Source organism: Salvelinus alpinus, chromosome 10, assembly GCF_045679555.1.
Source record: "Salvelinus alpinus chromosome 10, SLU_Salpinus.1, whole genome shotgun sequence".
Classification (NCBI taxonomy): domain Eukaryota; kingdom Metazoa; phylum Chordata; class Actinopteri; order Salmoniformes; family Salmonidae; genus Salvelinus; species Salvelinus alpinus.
The window spans coordinates 77,156,184-77,168,019 of NC_092095.1; the positions used below are offsets into that span (position 1 = coordinate 77,156,184).

General features: G+C 43.1%; 1 protein-coding gene across 2 annotated transcripts; it reads right to left on the minus strand.

The window, feature by feature from the left end:
* Window positions 1-460: 460 nt before the first annotated feature.
* Window positions 461-11,446, minus strand: pcdh20 (protocadherin 20). 2 transcript variants are annotated; one of them, XM_071330930.1, is made up of 5 exons: window positions 11,249-11,446; window positions 9,392-10,792; window positions 8,419-8,612; window positions 2,992-3,081; window positions 461-2,894 (listed from the first exon to the last, which is right to left on the minus strand). In XM_071330930.1, the coding sequence occupies exons 1-5, from the start codon at window positions 11,294-11,296 to the stop codon at window positions 1,946-1,948; spliced, it is 2,682 nt and encodes an 893-aa protein (XP_071187031.1). In that variant the 5' UTR covers window positions 11,297-11,446; the 3' UTR covers window positions 461-1,945. The 2 variants fall into 2 exon arrangements, with proteins under 2 accessions (XP_071187031.1, XP_071187032.1); XM_071330931.1 differs by having other exon boundaries at window positions 9,392-10,736; window positions 11,249-11,440.
* Window positions 11,447-11,836: the final 390 nt, after the last annotated feature.

The following is an 11,836-nucleotide window of genomic DNA, read 5'->3' on the forward strand; positions in this document are numbered from 1 at the left end:
CAGGTAGCCTAGTGGTTAGAGGGGGGCGGCAGGTAGCCTAGTGGTTAGAGCGTTGGACTAGTAACCGAATGGTTGCTAGATTGAATCCCTGAGCTGACAAGGTAAACATCTGTCCTTCTGCCCCTGAACAAGGCAGTTAACCCACTGTTCCTAGACCAGTTAACCCACTGTTCCTAGACCAGTTAACCCACTGTTCCTAGACCAGTTAACCCACTGTTCCTAGACCAGTTAACCCACTGTTCCTAGACCAGTTAACCCACTGTTCCCCGGTAGGCCGTCATTGTAAATAAGAATTTGTTCTTAACTGACTTTCCTAGTTAAATTTTTAAAAATGGCGATTCATTTAATTTCCCCCCGCTTAAATTCTTATTTATAATCAAAACATTGTCTTTAATTTACATCTTAATATCAAAGGTACGTACCGATAGGCCGTTCTCATTACAGATGCAGAAAAGCAATATAATATGAAAATAAAGCACTTTTTAATATTCAATCAAGGATTTGTTTTCAGAGACAGACAAGGACCACATGGTTTTGGTAATGACAGGTTCACTGGGAGGTAACTAAGGATGTGTTCCCTATTCCCTACATAGCGCACTACTTTAGACCCTATTCCCTATATAGTGCACTACTTTAGACCAGAGCCCTATAGAACCTTATTCCCTAATAGTGCACTACTTTAGACCCTATTCCCTATATAGTGCACTACTTTTTGACCAGAGCCCTATAGAACCCTATTCCCTCTATAGTGCACTACTTTAGACCAGAGCCCTATAGAACCCTATTCCTTATATATAGTGCACTACTTTAGACCAGAGCCCTATAGAACCCTATTCCCTATATAGTGCCCATAGGGCTCTGGTCAAAAGTAGTGCACTATATAGGGAATAGGGTTCAATAGGGCCCTGGTCTAAAGTAGTGCACTATATATAAGGAATAGGGTTCTATAGGGCTCTGGTCTAAAGTAGTGCACTATATAGGGAATAGGGTCTAAAGTAGTGCACTATTAGGGAATAGGGTTCTATAGGGCTCTGGTCTAAAGTAGTGCACTATATATAAGGAATAGGGTTCTATAGGGCTCTGGTCTAAAGTAGTGCACTATATAGGGAATAGTGTTCTATAGGGCCCTGGTCTAAAGTAGTGCACTATATAGGGAATAGGGTTCTATAGGGCTCTGGTCTAAAGTTGGGACACACGTAAGGAGGCAGGTAGAGGGTTTGTTTGGTGGCCAGGCAAGAAGCATCCTCTTGAAACGGTATGACAACAAAATACACATTTTAATCTCACACAAAAATCCAGTAGATTTGAGGAAAATAACAGATTTTAATTGACTCCTGCACTGCACTCTGGGGTCGGCTTTTCCAATGCGATCGAAAGGGTGTGAACAGAACACTGTTATATCAATCAATCAATCAATCAATCAATCAATCAATCAATTAACATCGTTATACACACCTAATGATCCTCATTCCTTTTCCAATGATCCAGAAATCCTTGTGAAAAAAATATAGAATCTCTCCCATTTTAATTCCCCCCCCCCCACGCTCATATTCATAAAATAACATTTGTAAGTTTAAAACGAGTCATTTCTTAGGCTTTCATGAAAAAAAAAAAAAATGAAAATAATCTTGTCTATTTAAAGATTTTGTTATAAAGTTATAAAACATTTAATATTATCTACAATATATACAGCACAATGGGTCTTTTATTACGTTTTTAAAATGAGGACGTGTCACAAAAAGCGCCCTAATTCCTATTATAGTGCACCACCACGGGCCCTGGTTAAAAGTAGTGCACTAAACAGGGAAAAGGGTGCGATTTGGGATACAGTCTATGTCTTTTGAGGATGCAAATCTACACTTCACAATTCACATTGTTTATAAACAGTTGCAGTGTAACAGTTTAGTATGTTGAAGTCTTTGCCTCAAAGTCAATGTCAAGGTCATCAAATGTTTGAGATTTCCATACGCTTTCTATCGACGTCCTGCAAGTCACCGTTCATCTTCAAAGGCATTTCAACCTCTAGTCTTTTCATTTGATGTTTCTTCCATTTCTTCAGTTTCTTGCAGCATATATAAGCAGTCAATGTGACGACGATGCAGAACAGTCCCAGACAGGTTACCGACAGAGCTACGAGTAGCGGCTGACAGGGCAACGCGTCCTCCCTGCCAGACGTCTCTGTCAGCTTCCCCACGTACCACGGCTTCTCCTCCGTCTGGATCTCAGCCTCCCCGCTGAGAAGACTCTGGATATAGCTCTCGTTAGAAACCGTCTCGTTGACAAAGAGGTTGACCAGGATCGTGGAGTGGAGAGGTTCAGGCTGACCGTGGTCCGAGACTTTAACCAGTAGACTATAGAGACCGCGGTCACTGAGTTCTCTGTTCAACGTGATGTTCCCTGTGTCCGGGTCGATATCAAACGATCCCGGCTCGTCGCCCTTCCTCTTGATGATGCTGTAGGCGATGACAGCGTTCATTCCTGTGTCTTTATCCACGGCGTACACCTCTGTGATGGAGGTCCCTGGCAGGGTGCTGGGTAACACCAGCATGTAGGACTGGTTAGACTGGGGGAACAAGACGACGGGGGGGTTATCGTTCACGTCAAGGAGGAGGACGGTAACCATGGTGAGGCAGGAGAGAGAGGGTTCCCCTCCGTCGACTGCCTCGATCCAGAGGTAGTACGTCCCCTGTTGCTCCCGGTCCAGAGGGGTACGGGCCCTGAGAGCGCCGCGCCCCGTGTCGATCACGAAGATGTCGCTGCCGTTGAGGATGGAGAGTGCCACCCAGCCGTTCTCGCCGGCGTCCGCGTCCGTTACCGAGAGAACGCCGATCTCGCCAAACCCCGGGAAATTCTCCGGCACAAAGAACGTGAAATCTTTATTGATGAAGCGCGGGCTGTTGGGTAAAAAAAAAATCAAAATCAATCAAATCAAATCAATCAATCAAAACAATCAATTAAATCAGCAGTTATCACAGAGTGTCTTTCTCCTACCTGTTGTCATTGCGGTCTAGCACAGTGATGACCACTGTAGCTATCGACTCTCTCCTGGGGGTCCCTCGGTCCACCGCCCGAACCATGAACCTACAGAGGATACAGTTAAGAGTTTACAAACTTTTATTCAATTGTCTCGTCACAATATTACAACAACAACAATAAACAAAACATATTGCAGATATATATTTTTTTAAACACTATGAACATCCATAAGCAGTTATAATGCATTGTGTCATCCATATATCCAATCCGCTTTCAAAGATATTCAGCTTATAAAGGCTTCATTAAGGCTTCATAAAGCCTACCTAAGCGCTACACATATGTGTTACAAAGCATCTATAACCGTACGTCATGCTTTATAAAAGGTTCATAATTGTGACATAACATGTTGTGCTGCAGGATGACACGTGATCTGAAGAGAAATGATGTGAGTCACATTACACGCTCCTCAATCTGCCTGACTGAGACATGACCGGACCAAACTGTTTCCGGACTAGGCTGACCCCCCCCCTGGATTCTTCCATCCACCGAGCCCGACAGGTCAGTCAAGTTGTCTCTAAAAATCAAGACATGGTGGTATTTTCTTCATGATTAATCAGCGCCGGTTGGTCAACTTTACAGTACTACATCAATGCCCCCTGACCTTTGAATTCCTAACTTTTGCACTTTATGGACTTTACGGCTTGTTGATATTCCATTGATGAATTGCTGTGATGCTATTCTAGCTGCTTGTACTAACTCGTGAATGTAAACCTGTATATGTTTAATGAATGTAGGTGAATGTTTGTTGTATCATCAACCTTCAGAGATACCATGTTGTACCGTAAATACATACCACCAACCTTCAGAGATACCATGTTGTACCGTAAATACATACCACCAACCTTCAGAGATACCATGTTGTACCGTAAATACATACCACCAACCTTCAGAGATACCATGTTGTACCGTAAATACATACCATCAACCTTCAGAGATACCATGTTGTACCGTAAATACATACCACCAACCTTCAGAGATACCATGTTGTACCATAAATACATACCATCAACCTTCAGAGATACCATGTTGTACCGTAAATACATACCACGGACCTTCAGAGATACCATGCTGTCCTGTAAATACATACCACCAACCTTCAGAGATACCATGCTGTCCTGTAAATACATACCACCAACCTTCAGAGATACCATGCTGTACCGTAAATACATACCACCAACCTTCAGAGATACCATGCTGTCCTGTAAATACATACCACCAACCTTCAGAGATACCATGCTGTCCTGTAAATACATACCACCAGCCTTCAGAGATACCATGCTGTCCTGTAAATACATACCACCAACCTTCAGAGATACCATGCTGTCCTGTAAATACATACCACCAACCTTCAGAGATACCATGTTGTCCTGTAAATACATACCACCAACCTTCAGAGATACCATGTTGTCCTGTAAATACATACCACCAACCTTCAGAGATACCATGATGTCCTGTAAATACATACCACCAACCTTCAGAGATACCATGCTGTCCTGTAAATACATACCACCAACCTTCAGAGATACCATGCTGTACCATAAATACATACCACCAACCTTCAGAGATACCATGCTGTCCTGTAAATACATACCACCAACCTTCAGAGATACCATGTTGTACCATAAATACATACCACCAACCTTCAGAGATACCATGCTGTACCGTAAATACATACCACCAACCTTCAGAGATACCATGCTGTCCTGTAAATACATACCACCAACCTTCAGAGATACCATGCTGTACCGTAAATACATACCACCAACCTTCAGAGATACCATGCTGTACCGTAAATACATACCACCAACCTTCAGAGATACCATGCTGTCCTGTAAATACATACCACCAACCTTCAGAGATACCATGTTGTACCGTAAATACATACCACCAACCTTCAGAGATACCATGCTGTCCTGTAAATACATACCACCAGCCTTCAGAGATACCATGCTGTACCGTAAATACATACCACCAACCTTCAGAGATACCATGCTGTCCTGTAAATACATACCACCAGCCTTCAGAGATACCATGCTGTACCGTAAATACATACCACCAACCTTCAGAGATACCATGCTGTACCGTAAATACATACCACCAACCTTCAGAGATACCATGCTGTCCTGTAAATACATACCACCAGCCTTCAGAGATACCATGCTGTACCGTAAATACATACCACCAACCTTCAGAGATACCATGTTGTACCGTAAATACATACCACCAACCTTTAGAGATACCATGCTGTCCTGTAAATACATACCACCAACCTTCAGAGATACCATGCTGTCCTGTAAATACATACCACCAACCTTCAGAGATACCATGCTGTCCTGTAAATACATACCACCAACCTTCAGAGATACCATGCTGTCCTGTAAATACATACCACCAACCTTCAGAGATACCATGCTGTACCATACATACATACCACCAACCTTCAGAGATACCATGTTGTACCATAAATACATACCACCAACCTTCAGAGATACCATGCTGTACCGTAAATACATACCACCAACCTTCAGAGATACCATGCTGTCCTGTAAATACATACCACCAACCTTCAGAGATACCATGCTGTACCGTAAATACATACCACCAACCTTCAGAGATACCATGCTGTCCTATAAATACATACCACCAACCTTCAGAGATACCATGCTGTACCGTAAATACATACCACCAACCTTCAGAGATACCATGCTGTCCTGTAAATACATACCACCAGCCTTCAGAGATACCATGCTGTCCTGTAAATACATACCACCAACCTTCAGAGATACCATGCTGTCCTGTAAATACATACCACCAACCTTCACAGATACCATGCTGTCCTGTAAACACATACCACCAACCTTCAGAGATACCATGCTGTACCGTAAATACATACCACCAACCTTCAGAGATACCATGCTGTCCTGTAAATACATACCACCAACCTTCAGAGATACCATGCTGTCCTGTAAACACATACCACCAGCCTTCAGAGATACCATGCTGTCCTGTAAATACATACCACCAACCTTCAGAGATACCATGCTGTCCTGTAAATACATATCACCAACCTTCAGAGATACCATGCTGTCCTGTAAATACATACCACCAACCTTCAGAGATACCATGCTGTCCTGTAAATACATACCACCAACCTTCAGAGATACCATGCTGTACCATAAATACATACCACCAACCTTCAGAGATACCATGCTGTCCTGTAAATACATACCACCAACCTTCAGAGATACCATGCTGTCCTGTAAATACATACCACCAACCTTCAGAGATACCATGCTGTCCCATAAATACATACCACCAACCTTCAGAGATACCATGCTGTCCTGTAAATACATACCACCAACCTTCAGAGATACCATGCTGTACCGTAAATACATACCACCAACCTTCAGAGATACCATGCTGTCCTGTAAATACATACCATCAACCTTCAGAGATACCATGCTGTACCATAAATACATACCACCAACCTTCAGAGATACCATGCTGTCCTGTAAACACATACCATCAACCTTCAGAGATACCATGCTGTCATGTAAATACATACCACCAACCTTCAGAGATACCATGGTGTCCTGTAAATACATACCACCAACCTTCAGAGATACCATGCTGTCCTGTAAATACATACCACCAACCTTCAGAGATACCATGCTGTCCTGTAAATACATACCACCAACCTTCAGAGATACCATGCTGTCCTGTAAACACATACTACCAACCTTCAGAGATACCATGCTGTCCTGTAAATACATACCACCAACCTTCAGAGATACCATGCTGTCCTGTAAATACATATCACCAACCTTCAGAGATACCATGCTGTCCTGTAAATACATATCAACAACCTTCAGAGATACCATGCTGTCCTGTAAATACATACCACCAACCTTCAGAGATACCATGCTGTACCGTAAATACATACCACCAACCTTCAGAGATACCATGCTGTACCGTAAATACATATCACCAACCTTCAGAGATACCATGTTGTACCGTAAACACATATCACCAACTTTCAGAGATACCATGTTGTACCATAAATACATACTACCAACCTTCAGAGATACCATGCTGTCCTGTAAATACATACCACCAACCTTCAGAGATACCATGCTGTCCTGTAAATACATACCACCAACCTTGGTTTTATGTCAATATAATATCATTTAAAAGCTGTGGGAAAACCAGAAAAAAAATGGGGAAATCTGAAACCTGGAAAAACAAAACCGAGAAAACGGAGTATGGGGGAAAACCCCCCCGTAATTAAGCAAAAAAATAAATACGGATTTTAACGTGCCCCGCGAATGTTTTTGGTGTAGGACTGCACTTTAGAGTGTGTGATTCTGCAGCCTTTTGGGGAAAGTTGAGATCAGGTCCCATATTGGCTGTGCACCCAAGAGGGAAAGAGGTTGGTCCGTCCTACAAAAGGGGTTGAGAGTAACATAATACATGCCATTTATCCAAAGCCATTTGCAGTCATGCGTGAATACATTTATACATACGGCTGGAAATCTAACCCAACACGCTGGTGTTGAAATTCTTTACCAAGATGCATGATGGGTTATAAATGCTTTGTGAAGCCTCGATTTAATATGATTTATAAAGCCTTTATAAGCAGTGGTTATGCCACCCTTTATAATCAGTGCTTATGCCACCCTTTATAAGCAGTGGTTATGCCATCCTTTATAAGCAGTGGTTATGCCACCCTTTATAAAGCAGTGCTTATGCCACCCTTTATAAAGCAGTGCTTATGCCACCCTTTATAAAGCAGTGCTTATGCCACCCTTTATAAGCAGTGCTTATGCCACCCTTTATAAGCAGTGCTTATGCCACCCTTTATAAAGCAGTGCTTATGCCACCCTTTATAAAGCAGTGCTTATGCCACCCTTTATAAGCAGTGGTTATGCCACCCTTTATAAGCAGTGCTTATGCCACCCTTTATAAGCAGTGCTTATGCCACCCTTTATAAGAAGTGCTTATGCCACCCTTTATAAAGCAGTGCTTATGCCACCCTTTATAAGCAGTGCTTATGCCACCCTTTATAAGCAGTGCTTATGCCACCCTTTATAAAGCAGTGCTTATGCCACCCTTTATAAGCAGTGAAGCAGTGGTTATGCCACCCTTTATAAAGCACAGGTTTATGTCATATTTGATAGATATATTTAATTCTACCAACTCTGTTTAAATGTGTTGTTTTTTTGTTTCACTTTTTTATGCGCTTTGAGATTATTTTCTGTAATACAAGTTAAACAAGTAAATTATTATTATTACTATAAACACATATAGGCAATTTCTAATGCATTTTTATCCATACAATATCAGTCATAATACGTTACAATACATCATCAATATGCGACAGACCTGAAGGTCTGCTTCTCTTCTCGGTCCAGAGAAGTGGACACGGTCAGCACACCGGTCAGCCTGTCCAGGAGGAAAACGGAGGGAGCGTCTGACCTCAGCAGGTAGATGACCTCTCCTCTGGCCTCACTGTCCTGGTCTGTGGCCTGGAGCTGGGACAGGAAGCTGTTGGGAGGGTTATTCTCCTCCACAGAGACCTGAGAATAACATAACTATGGTGTTAACAAGGAATCAAATAAGTAGGTAAATACTGTAATAAATAAGTGCATTTTAAAATAAAGAAATAATATGTAAATACAAAAATAAATGTGTAAATACTATAATAAATAAGTACATTTTAAAATAAATAAGTAAATAATCAAATAATAAGTAAATCCTCAAATACATTTGTAAATACTGAAATAAATTTGTAAATACTGAAATAAATACATGGGTAGACCTTTTTTGATTTTAATCCTCTATATTTTTCAACAACAAAAAAAATCCTCTATATTTTGTATCATTGAACTGAAATGGCTTAAGAAACTCAATGTACTTTAAATAATATGTTCAATACATGTCCAAACCCTAACCTTAACCCTAACCTTAACCCTAACCTTAACCCTAACCTTAACCCTAACCTTAACCTTAACCCTAACCTTAACCCTAACCTTAACCTTAACCCTAACCTTAACCCTAACCTTAACCCTAAACTTAACCCTAACCTTAACCCTAACCTTAACCTTAACCCTAACCTTAACCTTAACCCTAACCTTAACCCTAACCTTAACCTTAACCTTAACCCTAACCTTAACCCTAACCTTAACCCTAACCTTAACCCTAACCTTAACCCTAACCTTAACCCTAACCCTAACCTTAACCCTAACCTTAACCTTAACCCTAAACTTAACCCTAACCTTAACCCTAACCTTAACCCTAACCTTAACCCTAACCCTAACCATCAAACATTCAAGCGTTCATAAATGTATTCACTCACCTCATACAGAGACTGTTTGAAGACCGGCGCGTTGTCGTTCTCATCCAGAACCAGGATCTTAATGAAGGTCTTGATGACGAGACCTCTGGGGTTCCTGAGCACTACAGTCAGCTCGTAGTCCTGCCTCTGCTCGTAGTCCAGCGGCTCCGTCGTCTCTAACAGATACTCGTTCTTAAACAGTTTGTAAGGTGACAGTCGGAACGGTCCAGATCCTTCCAGCAGGCATTCCGTCCCCTGTCCTCTCTGGTCCGTGTTCTTCACGGTGAAAAACGCGATTGGCGAAAACGGCGGTTCGGACTCCTTCATCGTGACCACACCGTCTTTCTCCGCCGCGATGTAGCGCGGCGTAATAACCGGCGGACCGGAAGCTACCCGGATCACGTGCACCGTCACCGTGGCGACGGCAGGGACGCACCCAGGCCCGTTGGCGAGAACAGTAAGTTTGTAGAACTTCCCGGTTGCGGTGTTGATTTGACCGGCCAGTTTGATCACCCCGGTAATCCGGTCCAGATGGAACAGAGCTCTAGCCTCCCGGGGAACGCGGTCGCTGTACGCATAGCTGATTACGGCGTTGGCGCCCTGGTCGGGGTCGAAGGCGTGTAACCTGGACAGGTGCTCTCCTTTAGTCGTATTCCCGTAGAGCGTCACGTTGACCTGTGACTCTGTGAACTGAGGACAGTTATCGTTGACGTCAGTGATTATAATCCGTAACGTGGCGGTGCCAAGAAGAGGTGGTAACCCGCCGTCCTCTGCTATAATATCCGTTACGTACTCGTCCTGTCGTTCCCGGTCCAGCTCGTCGGTCACGATGAGGAAGGGTGTCAGCTCACCCCCCTCGTTCTCCTCTACGTCCAGAGTGAACACCCCAAAGTCGTTGACCAGCCAGTAAGTCTGGACCCCGTGAAACCCCAGATCAGGGTCCGTCGCCGACTGCTCCACCGCGAACCTCGCGTTGACCTGGGTGTTCTCCGGGACGGAAACCCTAATCTCGCCCGTCGGGAAGCGCGGCCGGTTATCGTTAACATCCTCGACTAAGATCTTGACCTTAACCAGCTGGAAGTACTGCTGGGGTAGAACGAACACATCCAGGGAGAGGACGCAGCCCTGGTTGTACTCTGAGGCGTCTGGGCAGAGCGTCTCCCTGTCGATCTCATTTCCAGACGTAAACAGCTGTCCCGTAGTGCTGTTCAGAGTGACGTACTGATCACTAGGCTTCTTCTGGGGCAGATTGAATGAAACATGGGGATCGAGGGATAAATCCAAGTGTAAGTCGGAGCCCATGGACCCTATGAGTGTCCCTGAGGGTAATCCTTCTTTTATTTTATAGACCAGCTCTTTCGCTTGGCTGAAATTAGCAAAAGAGGAGAGAGGGCTGGTGTAAAGGAGGAGTATGCACAGACCCTGAAATACAGACACAATACAGAAACATGGGGTTTAACAAATACAGTTCCAGACATGAGAGAATCAGCCTCAGGGGGGGGACAACAAACATGTTGACCGATACAGTTATATTATGGAGTCAATAGCCTACAATGTGAAGAAAATCACTGATTAAATTAGACTTTCTAAACAGGCACATATATGCTTTTTTAAATTTTAAATACACATTTTTTTACTCTTTAACTGTTTAAATAATAACATGTAGAACGTAGTCTAGGCTTTGAACCACAGACATTAAGATGTATTGAAAATAACATACACGTTACTACTCATCAATTACATAAACACACGTCGAAGTTGCCAGTTGATTTAAGCGCGAGCCAAACTCTCATTTGACATTGAACTATGAGGTAAAAAAAAAAGCTTTCTCTCTTAATTTAAAAAAAAATAGAAAGACTACAATGAAAACACACTTACCCACAGTACTCCTCTCGAGCTAAGTCCGGGTCCTGTTTTGTTGAACATGTTTATCCCACCTGGTTCGACGTGGTTTCACCTACAGCCCGGAGCAGAGAGCCCGGAGCTAAACGCATCAGAGGGTTTTTGTCGTGTGCTGAAAGTCGATCAGCGTAGCAGAAGCACACAGCCTCTGCAGAGTCCGTCGCTGTCTTGTCGCGTTCTGAACTGAACAGAGTCATTCATCCCAACACTCAGTCAGGGACACGCCTACAATATGCAAATAACACCCCTGACGGCAACCAATGAGATTAGACAGCCGCCGGGATGGGCAGGGAGAGGCGGTTCAAGGATCTTGTCCCCTGTTTTTGTGCAGAGAGAGGGATTGTATGTGTGTATGTGTGTGTGAGTGTTCAAACCAGAGAGAAGAAGTACCCTTTAGTAAGTAATAGCTGTGATGTTTGGAGCCTGTAATTTCAGTAATTATGTTAAACTGGAAGCCTCCAATAGAGCACATGAACCTAAACTTTCTGAAATGTATATGTTCCCTTAAGGACCTGTATATATATATAATGATGAGGGTAGGATGCTGTACTATACCAATTACAA

What these genes read in the sequence shown, in the direction of transcription:
- pcdh20 (XM_071330930.1), bottom strand. Translation starts at nt 11,296, where the DNA reads ATGTTCAACAAAACAGGACCCGGACTTAGCTCGAGAGGAGTACTGTGG. An exon ending in GAAGAGAAGCAGACCTTCAG is followed by an intron (nt 3,082 to 8,418) that starts GTCTGTCGCATA and finishes TATCCTCTGTAG; the next exon opens with GTTCATGGTTCGGGCGGTGG. An exon ending in CTAGACCGCAATGACAACAG is followed by an intron (nt 2,895 to 2,991) that starts GTAGGAGAAAGA and finishes TTTACCCAACAG; the next exon opens with CCCGCGCTTCATCAATAAAG.